This window comes from Phyllobates terribilis, unplaced genomic scaffold (genome assembly GCF_046119375.1).
Source record: "Phyllobates terribilis strain yellow unplaced genomic scaffold, ASM4611937v1 Scaffold_2__4_contigs__length_985480577, whole genome shotgun sequence".
Classification (NCBI taxonomy): Eukaryota; Metazoa; Chordata; class Amphibia; order Anura; family Dendrobatidae; genus Phyllobates; species Phyllobates terribilis.
The window spans coordinates 389,005,396-389,030,971 of record NW_027362762.1 but is presented as its reverse complement, the minus strand read 5'-3'; the positions used below and the strand labels follow the sequence as shown (position 1 = coordinate 389,030,971).

Genomic DNA, 25,576 nt, shown 5'->3' with positions numbered 1-25,576 from the left:
TCCTGCCTCTCTGGGGGCCGTATTCCCAGACCCGCTCCTGTATTCCGCTGCAGTGTCGGTCTCCTCCGTACACTCAGTTCCAGTCTGAACTCTCTCCTATCCTTTACCTGTTTTGCCTCTATGTCCATTCCCTTCCTTTTTCTGCAGAGTCTGAACTCGTACCTAACTCCTGCTTGTTGTCTCTGTACTCCCGTTTGTGAGTTTGTGGTCCACTCGCTACTTCACGGCAAGTACCTGTGGGTATCTGGCTCTGCCTTTCCCTTCCTGTCTGTTCCATGTGAACAGAGCCCTGTCCCCCCTGCTCAGCCTTGCCTGCTCTGACTCCTTTGCTCACCGCTCCGGCGGTTCTAGCCTGCTCTTACTCCTTTGCTCACCGCTCCGGCGGTTCTAGCCTGCTCTGACTCCTTTGCTCACCGCTCCGGCGGTTCTAGCCTGCTCTGACTCCTTTGCTCACCGCTCCGGCGGTTCTAGCCTGCTCTGACTCCTTTGCTCACCGCTCCGGCGGTTCTAGCCTGCTCTGACTCCTTTGCTCACCGCTCCGGCGGTTCTAGCCTGCTCTGACTCCTTTGCTCACCGCTCCGGCGGTTCTAACCTGCTCTGACTCCTTTGCTCACCGCTCCGGCGGTTCTAGCCTGCTCTGACTCCTTTGCTCGCTGCTCCGGCAGCCTTGCTCCGCTCCGACCCTTTTGCTCACTGCTCCGGCAGTCTCGCTCCGCTCTTATCCTTTTGCTCACTGCTCCGGCAGTCTTGCTCCACTCTTGCTCACCGCTCCAGGCGGTCTCGTCCTGCTTTACTCTTGCTCACTGCTCCGGCAGTCTCGCTCAGCTCTGACCCTTTGCTCACCGCTCCTGGCGGCCTTGTCCTGCTCTACTCTTGCTCACCGCTCCAGGCGGTCTTGTCCTGCCCTGTTCTCGCTCACCTCTCTGGGCGGCCTCACTCTGCTGTGTTTGTCCGCCACATCTGTGGTTCTGTTCCTGGGTCCCAGTGTGTACTGGGTCCTGTCCCGCCAGTGTCCCTACCTGCTAGTGACTCCCTGTCTGCACTCTAGCTGTGCTTGCCTGTACCCCTCTGCCTGTATTGTTCCTGAGTCCCAGTGTGTACTGGGTCCTATCCCGCCTGTGTTCCTACCTGCTAGTGCCTCCCTGTCTGCACTCTAGCTGTGCTTGCCTGTACCCCCCTGCCTGCATACCCGCCTGCCTGCATACCAGTCGTGCCTGCCTATACCCACCAGTCTGTGCGCCAGCCTAACCAGCCTGTTCCTGTATTCCCGTGTGGGTCAACAGCCGTGTCCGGGGTCTGTCCTGGAGTAGCACCTGGTCCCTCTGCTCGGTTCCTCCTTGGTGCACTGGCGTCGTATGCCGTCGTGCGACCCTGGTCGGATCGGGTGAATACCTAGTTACGCCCCTCCAGGCATTCACTCTCCGGCACGGTCCAGTGGAATCACACGCACACGCCGCTCAGCCCGGGCGTGTGCATTACAGCATTCTCAGGCCATGGTTCCCGTTGAGCCCCACGGCCTTCGCTCTCTGAGAAGTTTTCCAGCGAATACATGCATTAAAATAAATAAATAATTTTTTTTTTCTCTAGCTGAGTTCCAGGCGAATTACGCACCCGTCCAGATGGATCTATCTGCTCTCGTTCCTGCGGATCCGCTACGTTACTATGGGGATCCAAGACAAAGTCGTGCATTTGTGGAGCAATGCATGCTACACTTCAAGTTCTACCCTCTATGTTTTCCCACCGATCGGGTTAAGGTGGCATTCATTATGTCTTACCTAGCGGGTGATGCCTTGGAATGGATCAACCCCCTATTTGAAACACAGGATCCGATCATCCTGGACCTAATGTCCTTCCTGGTGGCCTTTCTAATGGTCTTCGATGATCCTAACCCGGAGGCTCCTGCTGAAGCTTCACTTCCCAATATCCTGGAGCAGCCCCGATGGGTAATGTGTGTGGGTAGCGCAATAGTCCTCCAGCCCAATGAGACTACTGCCCACCCAGAATCCTCACAGGGTGACTACGCTTTCCGGAATACTTCTCCCAACCTCAAGAGGCAGTCCAGACGTGCTAGACGTAGAGGCAAGCCGTCACGCCAGGGTCTGTCCTCCCTGAGACCTCCTGACCCCAACCTTGAAGTCCCTACTGAAGCTTCATCTCCCTGTATCCTGGAGAAGCCCCAACGGGTAATGTGCGTGGGTAGTGCACCAGTTCTCCTGCCCGAAGAGACTTCTGCCCATCCAGACTCCACACAGGAGAACTTCCTGCACCCGGCATCAGATGCTTCACCCACTTTAACCGGTGTGCATGTCCAAGGATGCTCCAAAGCTGTGGTTACCTCAGAGTCTGTGCACCTCTACTACCTGGCGGAGGACCCCCTGTTGCCTCCTGAATCCTCCGGGATACCACTCGCTGACAAATGGAGAGAGACTTCTCTACACCCGGTACTCGATACTTTGTCCGCTTCGTCCAGTGAGTCCAACCTAGTGTACTCCGAAGCAGAGGTTACTCCCGAGTCTCTACACCCCTCCGACCAGGCGGAGGACCTCCAGTTGTCTCCAGAACCCTTCGGGGTGCTACCTGGTAGCGAAAGGACAGAGACTCTCCTATACTCTGTACCTGATACCTCGCTCGCTTCGTCCACTGAGTCCAACCTAGTGTACTCCGAAGCAGAGGTTACTCCCGAGTCTCTACACCCCTCCGACCAGGCGGAGGACCTCCCCATCCACTTTTTACATCTTTTTATCACTATTGTGTAATTAAATGTAATATTGTGCAATAAAAATTTATATACTTTTTGATTCAAACCCCTTTTGTGTCAGCCTGGGATTACTTATTGAATAATATTAGTAATCATTTATAGTACAGGGGTTTTTCCCTGTCTGTTTTGCTTTATTTATTTCTTTTTTCCCTAGCTGAACTTTTTTGTTGGTGTTGGAGGACCTCCAGTTGTCTCCAGAACCCTTCGGGGTGCCACCTGGTGGTGAATGGACAGAGACTTTCCTATATCCTGGATCTGATACCTCGCTTGCTTCGTCCAGTGAGTCCGACCTAGTGTACTCTGAAGCAGAGGTTACCCATGAGTCTCTACACCCCTCTGACCAGGCGGAGGACCTCCAGTTGTCTCCAGAACCCTTCGGGGTGCCACCTGGTGGTGAATAGACAGAGACTTTCCTATATCCTGGATCTGATACCTCGCTTGCTTCGTCCAGTGAGTCCGACCTAGTGTACTCTGAAGCAGAGGTTACCCATGAGTCTCTACACCCCTCTGACCAGGCGGAGGACCGCCAGTTGTCTCCAGAACCCTTCGGGGTGCCACCTGGTGGTGAATGAACAGAGACTTTCCTATACTCGGTACCCGATACCTCGCCTGCTTCGTCCAGTGAGTCCGACCCAGTGTACTCTGAAGCAGATGTTTTCTCTGAGCCTCTGCACTCTTCTGACCCGGCGGAGGACCTCCAGTTATTTCCTGAATCCTCCGGGGTACCACCAGATAACAAAGAGACAGTGACTTTTCCTCATTATGTACCTGATAACCTGTCTATTTCTTCCTGTGAGCTTGACAAGATGTACCTTGAAGCAGAGATTACCCCCAAGTCTCTGTCCCCCTCCAACCCGGTGAAGGACTTCCAGTTGTCTCCTGTACCCTCTGGGGTGCCACCTGAAAATATGTGGAGAGAGACTTCCCTGTGTGCAGTTCCTGGTACTCCACCCGTTTCGTCTGTTGCTGAGGATGGCTGGATAGGAGGTAGCATCCTAGCTAACCAGATGGGATCAGTTTTTCCTGTGGACAGTGGAAGTGATCTCCTTGAAGTGAACGACTGGTCCTCGAATTCCCTGCGGAAGATTCTGGCAGGCCTGAAGAAGAGGGGGCGTAAGGGGGGGGGTACTGTAACATACCTGGCGGTGTCCTTGCATGGTGGTCCATCTCCCACTGTGCAAGAGCACGCACTTGATCTCCAGTCCAGAATGTCTCTCTGGCTTCCCTCCATGCTGTCTGTTTGTGTCTGTTTATGCTGCTTAAGGGCGGCGCCCGATCACTTCCTGCTTTTTGTACCTGCTGTGGGCACACCCCTTGTGCGTCCTCAGCCTATTGCTGTCTGTCACCTGGTATATAGCTCAGCTGCTCCAATCAATCCCTGCCTGAGCATAGTGTTTCATTCAGTGTGTGCTTGCACTCTGAAGGTGCCAGGTCCCGTTCTGTGTTCTCTTGTCTGCCTATCCTGGAGGCTGTATTTCCAGGCCTGTCTGAACACGCTCCTAGCCTGTTCCTCCTGCCTTCTAGGGGCCGATTACCTAGACCCGCTCCTGTATCTTGTCTGACCTGTCTGAACACGCTCCTAGCCTGTTCCTCCCGCCTTCTAGGGGCCGATTACCTAGACCCGCTCCTGTATCTTGTCTGTCCTGTCTGAACACGCTCCTTGCCTGTTCGTCCTGCCTCTCTGGGGGCCGTATTCCCAGACCCGCTCCTGTATTCCGCTGCAGTGTCGGTCTCCTCCGTACACTCAGTTCCAGTCTGAACTCTCTCTTATCCTTTACCTGTTTTGCCTCTATGTCCGTTCCCTTCCTTTTTCTGCAGAGTCTGAACTCGTACCTAACTCCTGCTTGTTGTCTCTGTACTCCCGTTTGTGAGTTTGTGGTCCACTCGCTACTTCACTGCAAGTACCTGTGGGTATCTGGCTCTGCCTTTCCCTTCCTGTCTGTTCCGTGTGAACAGAGCCCTGTCCCCCCTGCTCAGCCTTGCCTGCTCTGACTTCTTTGCTCACCGCTCCGGCGGTTCTAGCCTGCTCTTACTCCTTTGCTCACCGCTCCGGCGGTTCTAGCCTGCTCTGACTCCTTTGCTCACCGCTCCGGCGGTTCTAGCCTGCTCTGACTCCTTTGCTCACCGCCCCGGCGGTTCTAGCCTGCTCTGACTCCTTTGCTCACCGCTCCGGCGGTTCTAGCCTGCTCTGACTCCTTTGCTCACCGCTCCGGCGGTTCTAGCCTGCTCTGACTCCTTTGCTCACCGCCCCGGCGGTTCTAGCCTGCTCTGACTCCTTTGCTCACCGCTCCGGCGGTTCTAGCCTGCTCTGACTCCTTTGCTCACCGCTCCGGCGGTTCTAGCCTGCTCTGACTCCTTTGCTCACCGCTCCGGCGGTTCTAGCCTGCTCTGACTCCTTTGCTCGCTGCTCCGGCAGCCTTGCTCCGCTCCGACACTTTTGCTCACTGCTCCGGCAGTCTCGCTCCGCTCTTATCCTTTTGCTCACTGCTCCGGCAGTCTTGCTCCACTCTTGCTCACCGCTCCAGGCGGTCTCGTCCTGCTTTACTCTTGCTCACTGCTCCGGCAGTCTCGCTCAGCTCTGACCCTTTGCTCACCGCTCCTGGCGGCCTTGTCCTGCTCTACTCTTGCTCACCGCTCCAGGCGGTCTTGTCCTGCCCTGTTCTCGCTCACCTCTCTGGGCGGCCTCACTCTGCTGTGTTTGTCCGCCACATCTGTGGTTCTGTTCCTGGGTCCCAGTGTGTACTGGGACCTGTCCCGCCAGTGTCCCTACCTGCTAGTGCCTCCCTGTCTGCACTCTAACTGTGCTTGCCTGTACCCCTCTGCCTGTATTGTTCCTGAGTCCCAGTGTGTACTGGGTCCTATCCCGCCTGTGTTCCTACCTGCTAGTGCCTCCCTGTCTGCACTCTAGCTGTGCTTGCCTGTACCCCCCTGCCTGCATACCCGCCTGCCTGCATACCAGTCGTGCCTGCCTATACCCACCAGTCTGTGCGCCAGCCTAACCAGCCTGTTCCTGTATTCCCCTGTGTGGGTCAACAGCCGTGTCCGGGGTCTGTCCTGGAGTAGCACCTGGTCCCTCTGCTCGGTTCCTCCTTGGTGCACTGGCGTCGTATGCCGTTGTGCGACCCTGGTCGGATCGGGTGAATACCTAGTTACGCCCCTCCAGGCATTCACTCTCCGGCACGGTCCAGTGGAATCACACGCACACGCCGCTCAGCCCAAGCGTGTGCATTACATATACTATATGGAGGACTGTTGGGAGAGCATTATGCTATATGGAGGACTATAGCGGTGCATTATTCTATATGAAGGACTGTTTGAGAGAACACTATACTATATGGAGGACTATGGGGAGTCCATTATACTATATATGGAGGGTGCATTATGCTATATGGATGACTATGGGAGCATTATACTATATGGAGGACTATGGGGAGTACAATATACTATATGGAGGACTATGGAGGTGCATTATACTATAAGGAGGACTATGGAGAGTACAATATACTATATGGAGGACTATAGAGGTGCATTATACTATATGGAGGACTGTTGGGAGAACATTATACTATATGGAGGACTATGGGGAGTGCATGTTACTATATGGAGGACTATGGGGAGTGCATTATACTATATGGAGGACTATGGAGGTGCATTATACTATATGGAGGACTGTTGGGAGAGCATTATACTATATGGGGGGATGTGGGGAGTGCATTATACTATATGGAGGACTATGGGGAGTGCATTTTACTATATGGAGGACTATGGGATCATTATACTATATGGAGGATTATGGGGAGTACATTATACTATATGGAGGACTATGGAGGTGCATTATACTATATGAAGGACTGTTGGGAGAGCATTATACTATATGGAGGACTATGGGGAGTGTATTATACTATATGGAGGACTATGGGTAGTGTATTGTACTATATGGAGGACTATGGAGGTGCATTATACTATATGGAGAACTGTTGGGAGATCATTATGCTATATGGAGGACTATGGGGAGTGCATTATACTGTGTGGAGGACTATGGGGAGTGCATTATACTATATGGAGGACTATGGGGGGTGCATTATACTATATGGAGGACTATGGGGGTGCATTATACTATATGGAAGACTATGAGGGTGCATTATACTATATGGAGGACTGTTGGGAGAGCATTATGCTATATGGAGGACTATGGGGGTGCATTATTCTATATGGAAGACTGTTGGGAGAGCATTATACTATATGGAGGACTATGGAGAGTCCATTATACTATATGGATGACTATGTAGGGTGCATTATACTATATGGAGGGCTATGGGGGGTACATTATACTATGTGGAGCACTATGGGGAGTGCATTATACTATATGGAGGGTGATGAGGGGGCTATTATAATATTTGGAAGGTTATGTGGGAGCCCTTATACAGTATGAACGATTGTGTGGGGTCCATAGTACTGTGTGGAGGGCTGTGTGAGGACCATTATACTATTTGGAGGGCTATTGGGGGCCATTATACACTGTGGTGAGGTGTGGGCTTTTTATACTGTAAGTAGGCCCATTATACTGCAGGGAAGGCTGTGTGGGGGTCACAGTTGGGGGATCATACTGTGTTGGGGTCACCATACTTTGTCGGGGGAGTTGAGGTGAGGTACAGTAGGGTCATCACACTGCGCGTGTGGAGGGTACTGTGGAGGAATTCACTGTGGGGTATCATACAGTGTTTGTGATGCACTTTTGTTGGCATCATACTTTCTGGGTGCAATGAAAGGGGAATCTAGGGCTTCTCTAGAAAGAGAGAATTACTTTGTAAAGGCTGCAAAGTTGTGAGATATGCTCTTCTGTGGTCCCTCTGCTGACCAGTTAAAGAAGAATTGTCTTAATTTTTTTCCCCATAAATCAGTATTAGGCTATGTGCCCACGATGCAGAAATGCTCAGGATTTTTTCCTGAGCGTTTCTGCATCTCCCTGGCAGAAAAAAACGCATGTGGATTGTACATGCGTTTTCCTGCCAGGGACATGCGGATGTGAAGCGTTCTTCACTTGCGTTTCCGCATGCGGGTTGACAAGCGCTTTCCAGGCGATTTTAGCATCACTTGGAAAGTGCTTGACAACTTGGTCACACAATATAAATCCATGCAAACGGCATGGATTTATATACTGTGACCGAGAGAATGTCAAAAAATAAAAAAATAAATCTATACTTACCCTCCGATGGCCCGCGCTGTCTTGCTTCACCAGCCCGGCTGCCGGCAGCGGTAGAGTGAAGGACCTGCCGACGTCAGCGTCGCGGGACCCGTCACATGACTCTGACGTCAGCGCAGGTCCTTCATTCCATCGCGAAGTGCCGGGAAGCAAGGAGGAGCGAGCCGCGGGCCGCCAGAAGGTAAGTATATATTTATTTTTTATTTTATTCTTTTTTACAGATTTTTAATGGTACCTGGGTGTGGATGAGACTCTCCTCTCCTCCACACCCGGGTACCATCCGCACATTAGAACGCACCAATTACGCAAGTACAGATGCAGTCTTGCGGAATTGGTGCGTTCTAATGCAAGTCAATGGCGGCGAAAACGCAGCACTTCCGCAAAATAATTGGTAGTGCTGCGTTTTTTCCCGCAATGATAACCCGCAGCGGAAATTTATGCAGTATGTGCACAGCACATGCGGATTATCATTGGGGAACATGGCAGGCCTTCTACCATGCGTTTTTTAAGCGTTTCTGCAGCGTTTTTTCCGCTGCGGAAACGCTTAAAAAACGCATCGTGGGCACACAGCCATACAAGTGAAAATAAGAAACTTTGTAATATATCTTATCAATAGTGTTGAGCGAGCACTGAAATGCTCGATACTTGAATCTCTCTCTCTCTCCAGCTCACGAAAAGTCAAGCTGACAGAGGAGCCCCTGCACTACAAGTAGGGGGAATACCCAGTTTCAGTGCAGTGCGCGGCTCAGATGATTCCAATGAGCTTCTTACTGGATCCAAGCACCATGCAATACTCGGCACTGTTGGATACTCAATCAAGCACCCCAATCAGCACGCTCGCCCATCACTTCTTATCAGAAAAATCTGCTTCTTTCTCCTCCTGGACTGATCATTCATTTTTAAAATTCTCATGGGTAAAATCTGTGTTTATTGAATAGATTTTTTTCCTATTATTGAATTAGGAGATGACAGTTGGTGCTCATAAAGTTCTATGGAGAACAGTAACAGTGGCTTGCCGCAGAAAGTCTCTGCCTATATCTCCTCCTCCTCCTTTTTATTTTTATAAGCACTATCATCTCCTATCTCTGTAATAGAAAAATTTGTGATCACTAACTACAGATCTTACCAGTGAATTAAGAATGAATGATCAGTCTAGGAGGAGAAAGAAGCAGATCTCTCTAAACAGATATATTACAAAGTTGCTAATTTTCACGTGTACTATTGATTTATGAAATTAAAATGAAAATGTTGCAATCACATGACATATAAAATTTAGTTGACCGCTGCAGCCAATCTCTGGCCTCTTCAATGACACTGAGACCAGTGATTGCCTACAGCGGTCATATGAATGATGTACAGTATGTGATTACATCACATGTGGGTTTTGCTTACATAATTGGTGCGCTGATAGTGACATGACACTTCTGTTTGCAGGTGATCTCAGGGTGAGCACATCCTGCTGGGAGACCCTCTGCTGGTGCTACCTCCATGTACACGTGTGATACCCTGATGGCAGTGTATACGGCTGAGGGGTTACATTACATAAGCCATTACCTATGGTCACCGGCTGTGCGCACGATCTCCCTCCTCCTCCCATGAGATGAGCGCCGCCCCGCTCTGCATGTACAATCTCCGCATACACTGACAGCTCTGCCACCAGCCAGTGTGGGCACATCTGCCACCTCCATCCCCAGGAGCACAGATGGAGAACAAGCGCTGCTTCACGAACCGCTTCTCTGACTACAAGGGCAGCCTGGTGTCTGGCCATGGCAGTGAGCCGGGGGCACCGCTCGTCCTCAGGACGGTGGAGCGCATCCTGGAGAAGCTACCGGCACAAGGCGGGCAGGAGGGCGGGCTATACGGAGGGCTGGCCGGGGTGGCATACATGTTGTACCACGTCTCCCAGTGCCCGCTGTTCAGTGCCCATCGGGACGGCTACCTGCGCCGTGCGGGCTCCATCATCGAGGCTTGTGTGCTGCACTATGACCGGGAGCAGGACCGGGAGACCCGCGCGTCCTTCCTGCTGGGGGGCGCCGGGGTGTACGCTGTGGCCGCGCTCATATACAGGGCGCAGGGACGGGCGGACTTCTCGCAGGTGCTGGACAAGTTCCGGGCGCTCAGCGACTTCTGTGTCCCGCTCGGCTTTCTGGAGTGCGGCTCGGACGAGCTGTTCGTGGGCAGGAGCGGGTACCTGTGCGCCGCCATGGTGATGAAGCAGAAGCTGGGCATAGAGGTAAGAGGCTGCCCTACTGCTGCCCTGTATATGGTGCCAATCACACATAGGGGCATGCCACAGGCTAAGTCATCATTCTTTGTGTCAAGGTCATACAACTTGCCAGCAGATGCCAGAGAGTATTACACATGGGGCAAGTAAAGATGGTGATGTCCTAGTGCCAGTTAGTAGGTGTGTGAGTGGTGCTGACATTTATTGTGCCACGCCATTGATAGGTGCCATCCTTCAGCTACGCTCTGCCCATACACCGCCTGAAGAGAGGATGGGGGCAGGTCATGGGGGCTTCTCCACATACACATTGTGTTATCAGCCAACTTTGTGTGTAGCTAATTTTTAATTTTTGGAAGAAACTAGTGCACGCTGCTGTTTTTTTCACACGCAGATTCGGTCAGTGAAAAAAATCACAGTCATGTGAACGAGCCCTAATAGTGTCAGGAGGGAGGGGCAGCTTTATACATTGAACATTACATATAAATATTAGTGATGAGCGAGTGTGCTCGTTTAACCCTTTTGCCGAGCACGCTCGGGTGCTTTCCGAGTATCTTCGTCACTGCGTCTGCATGATTTACAGCTGTTAGACAGCCTCAACACATATTGTTATTATAGCGCCATTTATTCCATGGCACTTTATATGTGAAAAAGGGGTATACATACAAGAACAATTACAATAATCTTGAACACAATGTGACAGCGACTGGCACAGGAGGAGCGAGGACCCTGCCCGCGAGGGCTCACAGTCTAGAAGGGATGGGTGAGGATACAGTAGATGAGGGTAGAGCTGGTCGTGCAGCGGTATGGTGGAGCAGTGGTTACTTGGTTATAGGCTTGTCAGAAGAGGTGGGTCTTCAGGCTCCTTTTGAAGGTTTCCACGGTCGACGAGAGTCTGATGTGTTGGGGTAGAGAAATCCAGAGTAGGGAGGAAACACGGGAGAAATCTTATATGCGATTGTGGGAGGAGGAGATAAGAGGGGAGTAGAAAAGGATATCATGTGAGGATCGGAGGTTGCGTTCGGGTATGTAACGGGAGACTAGGTCAGAGATATACAGTATGGAGGAGACAGGTTGTGAATGGCTTTGTATGCCATGGTTAGGGTTTTGAACTGGAGTCTCTGAGCAATGGGGAGCCAGTGAAGAGATTGACAGAGAGGAGAGGCCGGGGGATAGCATGGGGACAGGTGGATTAGTCGGGCAGCAGAGTTTAGGATGGATTGGAGGGGTGCGAGAGTGTTGGAAGGGAGGCCACAGAGCAGGAGGTTGCAGTAGTCAAGGCGGGAGATGATCAGGGCGTGCATTATTGTTTTTGCAGATTCATGGTTGAGGAATGTGCGGATCCGGGAGATATTTTTGAGTTGGAGTCGGCAGGAAGTGAAAAGGGCTTGGATATGTGGTTTGAAGGAGAGTTCAGAGTCCAGGGTTACCCCAAGGCAGCGAGCTTGAGGGATGGGGAGAGTGGACAGCCATTGATGTTGATAGATAGGTCAGTTGGGGGGGGTGAATGAGATGGCGGATAGATGATGAATGTTAAGTTTTAGAAATCTAGCAGAGAAGAAGGATGAAATAGTAGACAGACATTGTGGGATTTTCGTTAGTAAGGAGGTGATATCGGGTCCAGAGAGGTAGATCTGTGTGTCATCAGCATAGAGGTGATAATGAAAGCCATGAGACTCTATCAGCTGTCCCAGGCCTAAGGTGTAGATGGAGAAGAGCAGGGGTCCTAGAACTGAACCTTGGGGGACACCGACAGATAGGGGGCGAGATGAGGAGATGGTGTGTGAGTGGGAGACACTGAATGTCCTGTCTGTTAGGTATGAGGGGATCCAGGATAGGGCCAAGTCTGTGATGCCGAGAGATGAGAGAGTTTGTAGTAAGAGGGAATGGCCCACTGTGTCGAAGCCAGATGACTGGTCTAGGAGGAGGAGGACAGAGTAGTGTCGCTTAGATTTGGCGGTTAGTAGGTCGTTGGTGACTTTAGTCAGTGCAGTTTCAGTAGAATGGTGCGGTCGGAAACCAGATTGTAGGTGGTCGAAGAGGGAGCAGGAGGAGAGGTGGGAGGACAGCTAAGAATGGACGTGTTGTTCCAGTAGTTTTGAGGCATAGGGGAGAAGTGATATGGGCGATAGCTAGTCAGAGAGGATGGGTCAAGGGAGGGCTTTTTGAGGATGGGTGTGATTGAGGCATGTTTGAAGCATGAGGGGAAGACACCAGTTGTTAGTGACAGGTTGAAGAGGTGGGCTAGGGGTGGGATGAAGATAGTGGTAAGGTTTGGGATGAGGTGGGACGGGATTGGGTCAAGTTTACAGGTGGTGAGGTGTGATTTAGAGAGTAAAGAGGAAAGTTGATTTTCCGTAATGGTGGAGAAGGTGGTTTTGGAGGAGGAGGGTTGAATAGGTGTGCGGAGGGGCTGTTGGGGCTTTAGGCAAAAGCATTGTCTGATGGTGGCAATCTTCTGCTTGAAGAATGAGGCAAAGTCTTCGGCTGAAATAAGAGGAGAGGGAGGAGGCACTGTGGGACGGAGGAGAGAATTGAAGGTGTTGAATAGTTGTTTGAAAGATGCGAAGTATGTTTGTTTTGCTGCAGTGAGTGTGGACTTGAAGGTAGTGAGGGACTGTTTGAATGCGATGAAGTGCTCATTGGAGTGGGACCTTTTCCATCTACGCTCAGCAACCCTGGAGGCCCGTCGCTGTTCTTTAGTTAGGCTGGTGTGCCAGGGTTGTCTGTTGATTGTGCGAGCTTTGGTATGTGTGAGGGTGGGCGACTGAATCGAGAGCTGCAGCTGTTGTGGTGTTGTATAAAGTGGCAGCAACATCTGCATCATGTAAGGAACTAATGTCTGTAAGAGGGAGAAGGGATTCAGAGAGTGAGTGTAGGGCAAGGTGTTTGAGATTTCTGCGAGGGTATGCAAGTTTGTGGAGTGGGAATTGTTGCCCTGGAGAGGAGAGGGTAGAGAATGTAAGTAGGTTGTGGTCAGAGAGAGGGAGAGGTGAGTTAGAGAGGTTAGACAGGGAACAGAGGCGGGTGAAGATGAGGTACAGTGTGTGGCTGTCTTTGTGGGTGGGTGTGGAAGACCACTGAGTAAGACCGAAGGAGGAAGTGAGGGATAGAAGCTTAGAGGCAGCTGAGAGGGAAGTGTCAATGGGGATGTTAAAGTCGCCCATGAGGATAGTGGGGATGTCAACGGAGAGGAAATGAAGTAGCCAAGTGGTGAAGTGGTCAAAGAAAGTGGTGGTTGATCCTGGGGGGTGGTAAATGACAGCCAGTTGGAGTTTGGAGGGGGAGTAGATGCGCCCGCAGTGCACTTCAAAAGAGGGGAGAGTAATTGAGGGCGGGAGTGGGATATGGGTGAGGGAGCAGTTATCTGAGAGGAGGAAACCTATTCCTCCACCGTGCTTGCCGGTGGGGCGGGGGGGTATGGAAGAGGTGGAATCCACTGTACAAAAGTGCAGCAGGAGAGGCCGTGTCGGAGGGGGTGAGCCAGGTTTCAGTGATGCCGAGGAAGGAAAGCTTGTTACTGATGAAGAGGTCGTGAATGTAGAAAAGTTTGTTGCAGACGGAGCGAGCGTTCCATAGAGCTCCTGTTAGAGGTACTGGGGAAGCGGGGGCTGGGCGGATTGGTATAAGGTTAGAAGGGTTACGAGAGTTTGGGATAGATCGTGGGTAGGAGGTGGAAGTAATTGTAGGGATATGGTGAGGAGGGCCGGGATGTGGAGAGATGTCGCCGGCAGTGAGGAGGAGCAGAGAAAGCGTTAGTAGGTGGGAGCAGGAGAGGGCATGAGGTGGCTGTCTGTGTTTGGAGACAAAGGATTGTATGTTGAGGAATAGCTCTGAGGGGGAGGTGAGATGGGTGGGGAGAATGGAGGGAGAGATGAAGAGTTAATTACTATGTGTAGGGATTAGGGGTGGTTGGAAAAGGTGAAGGATTAAGGGGGTGAGAGTGAAAACAAACATTGTTTACTGTGACTTAGTATCCAGTTACCTTCAGTTCACTTCAGGTTCAATTAATGTGAGGATTCCCTAACAAATGGGCAATCTCTGCATGTGTTGAGGCTGACTAACAGCTGTAAATCTTGCAGACGCAGGGACTCGACCTTAATATAAGAGCACGCCGAAGATACTCGGAAAGCACCCGAACATGCTCGCTTGTCACTAATAAATATATATCAGATGTCCGACATTCCTAAAGTAGAGGATAGTACGAATGTCCAGTTACCATTATGTTAAATCTTCGGACCCTCTCACTGTCTGATAGATTATCAATTTTACTTTATTTTTCAGTTTATGTAGAACCAACCTCCTGCATAGAGATTGTCATGATACACATCTATCCCTTCTTGTTACATGTGATCATAACATTGTTATCCAGGCATAGGTCATCAATATCAGAGTGGAGGTCTGATACTCGGCTCTCCCACCGAATCGCAGTGGTTACCAGCTCTGGCAGGGGGCTGATGTACACATTGTGCGGAGGGAACAGCACGGCTGTGCTTAATGTATAGCTGGCGCTGCTGAGTCCTGCAGATCAGCTCTGTACCATGTTTAGACAGAGCTAATAACAGCTGATTGGCTTGGATCTGATAGTGATGAGCTATCCTATCATTTCATCAGGATTTGTCTATGTGGTTTGTTCTTGAAAAAGAGCTCGGTGTGAATACGAAACGCGTAAAAATAAAAACTGCAAAATTACTGTTGCATTTTGGAGCTGCTTCCTCTCTACAGCAGCACGGTCTACTTTAAAATGTCAATTTCCTTTTCTACTAATACTACCATTGATATCAAACGATCGGGCAACCCCTTTAATTCCAGCGCCACATACTGTGCCATAAATGCAACACTTACTTGTTCTAGATAATTTAGTAAATGGTGCTGCTCTTATGATGTCCCAATCGCCTCTTTTCCCTAGAGTTGAGGTTTTCTTCACCATTGCCTGCATGGCTGCTCTCCCTTATTACAGAGGATTATATTGTATTATGAAACACTGCGGCATATTAGAGAAAACATAGCGATTATAAGGAGACATGGACAAGGAGAAGAGTCTGCTGAGCGTCGCCCTCCAGCTTCTTCCTGCCTGGCTCATCTTAATTGACAGGTGTCTCCTATTTGCTTATAAGACCTAGTAACTGAGCTAAGCCAGACAGGAGAAGGCAGCAGGGAGCTGCTCAGCGATTTCTTCTCTCTGTGCCAGGCTTGTTTATTAACCACATAATTTCAGTGGATAGCTGTCTGTAATGAGGGAGGCCATCCGAACCTCAAAAGCCTGAACGTAAGAACGTCAAAAACCTGAACATATCAACTTCAAAAGCCTGATTGTTTGAACTCAAAAGCCTAAATGTATGAACCTCAAAAGCCTGAACATAAGAACCTAAAAAGCCTAAGCGTATGAACCTCAAAAGCCTGAATGTATGAACCTCAAAAGCCTAAATGTATGAACCTCAAAAGTCTGAACGTAAGAACCTCAAAAGCCTGAACATAAGAACCTAAAAAGCCTGAGCGTATGAACCTCAAAAGCCTGAATGTATGAACCTCAAAAGCTGGAACATATGAACCTAAAAAGCCTGAACGCATGAATCTAAAAAACCTGCGTGTATGAACCTAAATAGCCTGAACGTAAGAGCTTCAAAAGACTGAACGTATGAACCTAAAAAGCCTGATTGTTTGAACTCATAACCCTGAATGTATGAACCTCAAAAGCCTGAATGTATGAACCTCAAAAGCCTGAATGTATGAACTGAAAAGTGGGAATGCATGAACCTAAAAAGCCAGAACACATGATCCTTAAAAGCCGGAAAGCATGAACCTAAAATGCTGAAACATATGAACCAAAAAAACCTGAACACATGAACCTAAGGGTATGTGCACACTATCCGTACTGGCAGCGCTTTGAACGCAGTATACTTTATGCTGCGTCCAAAGCGCTGCACGCAGGTGAAGCCACATGTGTTCATTGAACCATGCGAATTGACCGGATTCAATACATTGCAGTGATCTAATTTCTTTTGCAGACACTAGTCACACTGCAAGAGAAATTGACATGCTGCAGACTGTAAAGACACGCTGCATGTCCGTGGGAGATCCACAGGTGCACGGAGACGCATAGTGGGCATGGGATTTCTACAAATCCCATCCACTATGCTGTAACCACCCTATATCAGCAAAGAAAAAGCCTGAATATGACAGTGACATAAAAATAAAGTGCAACGTAACACTAAAAAAAGACGCAAAATTTATTTGAATATCTGAAAGAGAAAAGTTCTACAGCTCTTTAATCCGCATGTACGAAAAAACCCTGTAATGTGCCTGGTGAGGAACAGGGATAAATGACCCTGTTTTGAACTGTTTAACATTACTATACATATAAGTAATGTAAAATCACAAGAAAATAAAATATTGCATTAGTTTAATAGGGAAATGTGCAATATGTTTAGTAGCAAAATCAGAAATCCTTGTAATTAGTGGCTACATGTACGTCAATAGCTTGTAATGTTTTCTAGACTCCTTTAGATTGACATTGAATCACAAAGATTACTTGGTAGCACTTAGATTGTTTGGTATGTCACTTAAAAAGCTTTTAAGTAATTACCTTTGGCCATAATCACATAGGAAAATATTTCTAGGAGGAAAAAGTATTTATATAATGGCTGCCTTTCATTTACTTCTGTGTTATATCGGCCCATCTTTGCTTTTATTGCTTCTACCCTTAGATTCCATTCGTTTTGGATTCTTGCCAGAAAGTCACTATTCTTCCAATATAAAATGTATAAATAGTTAAATTGGTAGGTGTCCTGCTCCCATTCCTTGTGAAGACAAAGTATATATGGTTTTGACTGTCTCAGAGGTTGGAGTCCCAAACAAAAAAATTGAAAAATTGGTAGCTTACCTTATTAAGGAGCAAGTAGAGGGAGGTGGGGTGAGGTCTGAAATTAATATTGATTTTCATCCTCAATGTCTCTCTCTTTATTTTCATAATATAATAGTTTTTCTAATATGGTTTAATTAAAAAGTCCTTACCCTTCCCTCTCTAATCTTACTGCTTTATTTTATTTATTTTCATTACCTATTTCCGTTTTGATGATGATTTATTTGAGAATCCCCACTGAATACAGGGATACTCAAACGGGATGTCATCAGGGAGCAGAAGCTGCGGTCACTGCCACAGCCGATGTCCCCACCTTGAAACGAAGCATCACCAGTGATGTCCGTTTCATGGGCAGGGCTAGTCCCTGCTGTACTGAGCATGCATCAGTTATCAATTCTGATTTATGTTGTGTACGCGCTTCCTTCTTACTATGTTATATTCTTCTCAGTGCACAGTGATCGTGCATTTCCTCGCCGGCTCTAATGAGAAGTGACGAGTCGGCAACAGAGCGCACTGTCAGTGTGCATTGTAAGGAGAGAACGCAGCAAGCAGAGACCAGCCCCCAAAAGAGACGTCTGTTTTGGGGACGGAGCTGATCTCTGCCCGCTGTGTTTTTTCCTTGCAGCTCTGTTGGCTGCTCATCACTTCTCACTAGAGCTGGCGAGAGAGCGCACTGTCACTGCACGGAGAAGAATATTGCACAGTAAGAAGGGAGCTTGTACTGAGCATATGTCGGAATTGCATGCTCAGTACAGCAGGCACAATGACAGCCCCTGAAATGGACGTCACTGATGATGCTTTGTTTCAGGGTGGGGACAGAGGCTGTAGCAGTGACTGCAGCCTCTGCACTCTGATGACAACCCATTTGAGTATCTCAGCATGCATTGAGGCTCCTCAAACTAAGCGTCATCAATATGGAAATAGGTAAAAAGAAATTAAATAAAGAAGTTAGATTAGAGAGGGAAGGATAGGGACTTTTTAATTAAACCATATTAAAGAAAACAATTTTATTATTAAAATAAATATAGTGACATTTAGGATGAAAATCAATATTAATTTCGGACCACCCTTTTTAGTTTGAGGTGTATTTTCACCTGATACATTGTCCGTAGCTATGGTGGGGTCTGACTTCTGTGACCCCTAGTGATATTTGTTATGAACTGTTTCCCCTCCATTACGGTTTGAAAAGGGCCAAGCGGCAGTGCTTCCGATTCTCAACTGTGCAGGAAGAACATGGAAGGAGACTCAATGTTCCCATCTTATATATGCTATGATATTGATAGGATACATCCGTGGGGGGTGACCTCTAGGATACTCACCAATTCTAAAAATCTAGGGATGGCAAAGCAGGTGTAACACTGCATCCCCTTCCGCCATTCAGTTTAGCCCCATTTATATAAATGAAGCTTTGCTGCAGTTCTCTGTAGCTCAGATTACCAGGGCACTGTAAAACAGTGAAAGGGTCTCTTAGGATCGGCAAGGGTCTCAAACATACCCCAATACAAACCCACTGATCATAATATGAAGGCATTTCCAAGAAGCATGCTTACAAGTATTTTGATGGGTATACCCTTTCAACAATTAACCATGAATTTTCATTAAGAAAACTTGTCAAAGTATATAGGATATATAAAAAGTTTTATACGCATATTCTTTTTCAAATTTTCCTTTGAAATTGATATGTGCGAAACTTCAGAATGGATGGAAAGCTTTAAAAAAGACAATGGGAATATATAAACCTTAAAGTGCATGCGCCGCCACAGCGAATTACATGAGGTTTCATTGTTAAAGGGGTTGTCCACTACTAGGACAACCACTTATTAAACTAAATGTTCGGCCCTGATAAAATAAAAAAACAATACTCAGCCCCGGGACCGTGAGTGCCGACACCACTGGAACGGAGCCAGCATCGGAGGTGAGTACAGGCTTTTTAATTTTTTTTAGGCAGAAAATTTAGTTTAAGAAGGGGTTGTGTTAGATGTGGACAACCCCTTTAATGAAGATTTAGTTCAGCAAGTGAAATTCTAATTCTAAATTATGTATAATATTTCCATTTACTTAATCATACAAATGTCCATACTGTTACAATAATGAAGTAAAACAGCATTTTTCAACAGGAACAGTTTCAGTCAAACAACTGAAACTTGAGATTTATTAAGAGGCAGAGATGCAGGAAAATGGAGAAGGCAACAACCTGAAATATTGATGAGGCTATGGCTGTGTGCCCACTATGCGTTTTTTAAGCGTTTCCGCAGCAGCAATTCCGCTGCAGAAATGCTTAAAAAACGCATGGTAGAAGGTCTGCCATGTCCCCCAATGATAATCCACATGTGCTGTGCACATGCTGCGGAAATTTCTGCTGCAGATTATCAATTATTTTGCGGAATCGCGGAGTTTTAGCCGCCATTGACTTGCATTGGACCGCATGACATCTGCACCACTGCATCTGCACATGTGGATATCCAATGTGCGGATGGTACCCGGGTTTGGAGAAGAGGAGACTCTCCTCCGGACCTGGGTACCATAGTACCTGTAAAAAAAAGAATAAAATAAAAAATATACATTATATTTAGACCACCGCGAGCTGCCGGCAAGCCAGGACGGATCGCTATGGACACCGGGGCCATCAGAAGGTAAGTATATATTTATTTTTTATTTTTTACCATTCTTTTACGGTCACACTATATAAATCCATGCAGACCTGCAGTGGACAGACATAGCCACAGCCTGAACCAATGCTGAGATAAGGGGTGTATTATAGATTGCTGCCAATCTGTGGAGGCACACCTGCAGGGGAGGGACATAGTCACAACCCCAACCAATGTTAAGATAGGGAGGGTGTTATAAACCGCTGCCAATCTGATGAGACAGACCTGCAAGGAAGGGTCATATCCACAGCCTAAACCAATGATGAGACAGGGTGTTTGTTATACACATCAGCCAATCTGATGAGACAGATCTGTAGGGGAGGGACATAGCCACAGTCTGAACCAGACAGGGTGTGCTATACCCAGCAGACAGTCTGTGGAGGCATACCTGAAGGGGAGTACATATTCAAGAATCTGAAACAATGATGTGACACAGGCTGTGTTATTCATAGCAGACAATCTGAGGAGGGACATAGCCACAACCTGAATCTATGATGAGATAGGGGTTGTGTTATACGCAGCAGACAATCTGATGATGCAGGCTTGCAGGGGAGGGACATAGCCACTGCCTGAAGCAATGATGAGACAAGAGGTGTGTTATACAGAGAAGATAATTTGAGGAGACAGTACTGTAGGGGAGGGATATAGCCACTGCCTGAAGCAATGATGAGATATGGGGTGTGTTATATTGCAGTGTTTCAGAGAAAGCACAGTTTGAAGAGTAACCTGGGGACTGTAGGGAGTGCGAGAACTGTTAACTTGGGGACTGTAGGGAGTGTGCGAACTGTCAACTTGGGGACTGTAGGGAGTGTGAGAACTGTCAACTTGGGGACTGTAGGGAGTGTGAGAACTGTCAACTTGGGGACTGTAGGGAGTGTGAGAACTGTCAACTTGGGGACTGTAGGGAGTGTGAGAACTGTCAACTTGGGGACTGTAGGGAGTGTGAGAACTGTCAACTTGGGGACTGTATGGAGTGTGAGAACTGTCATCTTGGGGAGCGTATGGAGTGTGAGAACTGTCATCTTGGGGAGCGTATGGAGTGTGAGAACTGTCAACTAGAGCAGTGCAGGGAGAAGCCTGCCATGGGCAGTGCCAGATTAGTCTTGTCTCTCCCTGCAGCCCATGTCCAAATCTTCCAACCGTGGCCCCAATTCATTAAGACCGGCGTTCTTCACACTGGTTATGACAAGGGTGTATGTTAGAGTTGGACGCTTCTGAGGCGCACGCCTCTCAATGAATCAGAACCGTCGGACAAGTGGCATGCACCTATGTGTGTGCTTCGCCACAAATCCTACTCCAGTTGGGACTAGGGAAAGATTTATTGGCCTTGTAAACTAGGGTGCTAGACCGTGTGGGGTGCACAGATATGATGCTGGGCAGCCTGCCTAATCTAACAGTATGGGTGTCACTAATAGCCTAAGCAAGACACTGTGCACTACATCTGTGTGATTGGCGCCCTATACAAGCCTTATTCGTGTGCAATTCTATTACTAGGCGACCACCCCTTTATGCATTTGTAGATAGGTGAGTGGTTGCTTCATCTGTATTTTGCACCTGTGTTGGTTAAAACGGTGCTTGTGCATCTTGGCACAAATATCGACCAATACCTCATGCATATTATTTATATTATATTGCAGTTATATTTTATAAGTGTATCTGACGCGCCCCTGGGCCTGTGTCGCGCTGCGTTGCGCACGCGGGAGCTTACCCGGAGCCGGATCTCTTGAGGGTTGTAGTCTCGTGGCGGTGATCCGGTCCGTGCCCAGGGAGTCAGACTAAGTGGCGCTGTATCAGCGGTAGATGTAGGACGACTACGCCACCCGTTGAATGCAGCTATGGAGCTGCCGCTGCAGGGCAGACCGCTGAGGCCGGTGGTAGGATAGTGCAGCGTAGATGGTATAACCCCCAACGGGAGGGGTATGGCCTCAGGGCAGCCGACGTGGATGATGGGGGTAGCAGGAATCACTCAGAGACGATGCGGTGTGATTCAGGGTCTTTACTGGTGACAAAGATAGACCCTCCCGGAGTACTGGCTAGCGATCGTGGCCTGGTCAGTCCTTGAGCAGATGGGATCTCCCCTGGCCAGGCGGAGTTGTAGGCCTCCCAAACTGACTGTACTCTTCTGGCTACCTTGCTAGAGGCGGGTATAAGTAGCCCACGTCCCTGAGTGTACCGTGTGGTGCTCACCCGTATGGCCGGTGACTCGGGGCCTTCTAGTAGCTTCCGCTCCATGACGGCGGTGCTGGTCCCATGCGTGTGACTGTGCCTTCGGGTTTCTTGGCCAGAGGACCTGAAATCCCCTGCCTGACGGATTCTGCTGCTGGATAGGAGTTAGTCCCCACAGCCTCGGACTCCGGGTCCGGTGATAACTTCTCAGTCAGGGCGAGCTCTGCAGCTGCCAGCCCCTGACTCCTTGTAGCACTGCTCCCACAGAGCTCCTGTTGTTTCTTCCTATGCTGCTTCTCTTCTCTGTCTCTACTTCTTCTCTACTTCTGGCATGGCCCAGGAGCTGGGCCCAGCCGGAGCCACAGCTCCCTGTCAGCCCTCCTGGCTGCACTCTCCCTCTGAACTCTCTAACCCTGCCTCAGCCCCAGGTTTATACAGGGGAAGTTCTTCCCCTCCCAGGACTGGGCAGGAGGTGTGGCATGCATAGGATTCCTGACCAAGAGACCTCCCACCTGCTCTCAGACATAACATTGCCGTTACTGTGGAAACCAGACCCCTGGGGTGCCACATTCCCCCCTAGTGAAATTTAGTACTCCGGGACTAAACATATTTTTAGAAAAACATAACAAGATAATAACAATAATAATACAATAAGAAAAACACATAAAGATGGTTACGGCGTGTCCGCAACCGGGCGCAGTCTTTGAAGAAAACAAAGGTGTCCATTTCACCAAAACAGGGAGACGTAACCAGGTAGGGGTCTGTCCTGCCCCGAGTCCTTAACAGTCTTTAGTCCATTCCTAGGTTACGCTCCAACCATGTACAAGGATTCCCGGTAAATCCACCAAGGACTCCTAAAAATAACTAGAAACACATAATTATTTACAGGATATGGCCGCTCTCAGTCCTCGGCCAGGTAGAGGGAAAGAACGACCGCTCTCAGTCCTCGGTCAGTGGGGATAAGGAATGGCTGCTCACAGTCCTCAGCCTGGTTTAAGATAGGGGCACATGGGGAACAATTCACTAATCCCAACGGGGACCATATTTTAATTAGCAGCAGTCCTTGTACCCTTACGGGTAACTATTTACAGCTCTTTATTCACGCTACTTCCCTTCAGTAGCTATGTCCTCTTTGTGCTCCCTCCTGAGGGTAGTCCTCAGACCCGTCCGGGTCCTCTTGGCTTTCCTCGTATTGGTAGTACTGCAGCTCCTCCTCGGTTAGCTGGGTTAGTATCTCTGCGACAGTCCTCCTCCCAGGTGGCCAGGACTTTACCTCCCTTTGGGCTGCCCCGGTTAATTGGGCCACCAGGATGCTCACTTTTTGCTCCTCTGTGAGGGGGTACACCTGGAAGAGGCTATCCAGCTTTTCTCTAAAGTCATGCAGGGTATGTGACTCCCCTGAGTACTGGGGTAGCCAGGCTGCCCCCGGGATATAGGGCATGGTGAAAGGCATGACCGCAACGGCGGTGGCGCTGGCGGGGGTTGAAGCGGTGAAGCTCTCCTCCGTATCCGACATCCTTCTCCCCCCTAGTGGACCGTGGCCTACCTTGCGATGATCCTCTTCCGTAGGCCGCGGCTCCGCAGTGGATCGTCAGGGTTGAGGACCTTCCGTCGCGCTCCTGTGACGTCAGCGTCTGCTGGGCTCCTTCCAGGACCTTACGCGACGTCTGGACGTGAGGCGGGGCTTCAGTTCTCGCGCGCTTTTGGAGTCCACGCCCCTCTTCTTCCCGTGCGGCGTCTTCAAGATGGCGTCCAACGGCGGGAAAACTCCACGGAAGGCGGGAAGAAGGCTGAAAATGGCGCCGGATGGCGGGAATCTTCACCGATGGCGGGAAGAAGGCTGAAGATGGCGCCGGATGGCGGGAATCTTCACCACTGGTAAGTTTGAACAGTCTTTTTCAGGCACGCAGTACCCGGTGGTTGCGGGCACGAAATCCTGCTGACTACGCCAAAAGTTGACGCGCCCCTGGGCCTGTGTCGCGCTGCGTTGCGCACGCGGGAGCTTACCCGGAGCCGGATCTCTTGAGGGTTGTAGTCTCGTGGCGGTGATCCGGTCCGTGCCCAGGGAGTCAGACTAAGTGGCGCTGTATCAGCGGTAGATGTAGGACGACTACGCCACCCGTTGAATGCAGCTATGGAGCTGCCGCTGCAGGGCAGACCGCTGAGGCCGGTGGTAGGATAGTGCAGCGTAGATGGTATAACCCCCAACGGGAGGGGTATGGCCTCAGGGCAGCCGACGTGGATGATGGGGGTAGCAGGAATCACTCAGAGACGATGCGGTGTGATTCAGGGTCTTTACTGGTGACAAAGATAGACCCTCCCGGAGTACTGGCTAGCGATCGGGGCCTGGTCAGTCCTTGAGCAGATGGGATCTCCCCTGGCCAGGCGGAGTTGTAGGCCTCCCAAACTGACTGTACTCTTCTGGCTACCTTGCTAGAGGCGGGTATAAGTAGCCCACGTCCCTGAGTGTACCGTGTGGTGCTCACCCGTATGGCCGGTGACTCGGGGCCTTCTAGTAGCTTCCGCTCCATGACGGCGGTGCTGGTCCCATGCGTGTGACCGTGCCTTCGGGTTTCTTGGCCAGAGGACCTGAAATCCCCTGCCTGACGGATTCTGCTGCTGGATAGGAGTTAGTCCCCACAGCCTCGGACTCCGGGTCCGGTGATAACTTCTCAGTCAGGGCGAGCTCTGCAGCTGCCAGCCCCTGACTCCTTGTAGCACTGCTCCCACAGAGCTCCTGTTGTTTCTTCCTATGCTGCTTCTCTTCTCTGTCTCTACTTCTTCTCTACTTCTGGCATGGCCCAGGAGCTGGGCCCAGCCGGAGCCACAGCTCCCTGTCAGCCCTCCTGGCTGCACTCTCCCTCTGAACTCTCTAACCCTGCCTCAGCCCCAGGTTTATACAGGGGAAGTTCTTCCCCTCCCAGGACTGGGCAGGAGGTGTGGCATGCATAGGATTCCTGACCAAGAGACCTCCCACCTGCTCTCAGACATAACATTGCCGTTACTGTGGAAACCAGACCCCTGGGGTGCCACATATCTCTGTGGGGTACACTTATATAGTGCTGGGCAGCTCATCTCATAATATGGGCATCACTAGTAGGCTGTGGCAGACACTTTGCACTACATCTGCATCTGTGTGGCTGGCACCCCATACAAGCCTTATCCTTGTGCAATTCTAATACTAGGCAACTGCTTTGCTTGGCCTGTTAACTCCTTCACGACATATGACGTATATTTACATCATATGTCATGTCCCTGACTTTGATGCGGGCTCCGACGCTCAGCCCTCATCTTTCCCCTTCTGTTTTATTCTGTTTTTTACCCTCTGAGCAGGTTTCTTATACCATTTACAGACAAATGTAGTTCCCACTGGAAATTCCCATCAGCTGCCACCTTCTCACAAACATGTTATGAGATTTTTTTAGCTATTATGTCTTTCTCAGCATACAACCCTTAAGACACAGTTTCTCAAAGCATTGCATATGAGACAGGAAAATATTAGACCAAATATGAAACTTTAAGAAAAATATTAAACAAAATATAAGACTATGACACTAGTTAATACTAAAAAAATATAGAATATAAAAGAAAATATTAACCTTTCGATATCAGGGGGTTCAGACTATATAAACTAAACAGTTGATGTGATTGCATATTCATTATATGCATTAATGTATGGCATCATGGAATAGTAGTACCATAATATTGATACCATGGT

The 25,576-nt window shown here is 49.3% G+C and overlaps 1 protein-coding gene across 1 annotated transcript in view; it reads left to right on the top strand.

The window, feature by feature from the left end:
* The first annotated feature begins 9,559 nt into the window (after nucleotides 1–9,559).
* Nucleotides 9,560–25,576, top strand: part of LANCL3 (LanC like family member 3) — a 36,358-nt gene continuing 20,341 nt past the window's right edge. Inside the window, exon 1 of the mRNA XM_073670512.1 lies at nucleotides 9,560–10,194. Within this exon, the coding sequence (XP_073526613.1) occupies nucleotides 9,664–10,194 (531 nt within the window). The 5' untranslated portion in view covers nucleotides 9,560–9,663. The remainder of the gene's footprint in view (nucleotides 10,195–25,576) is intronic.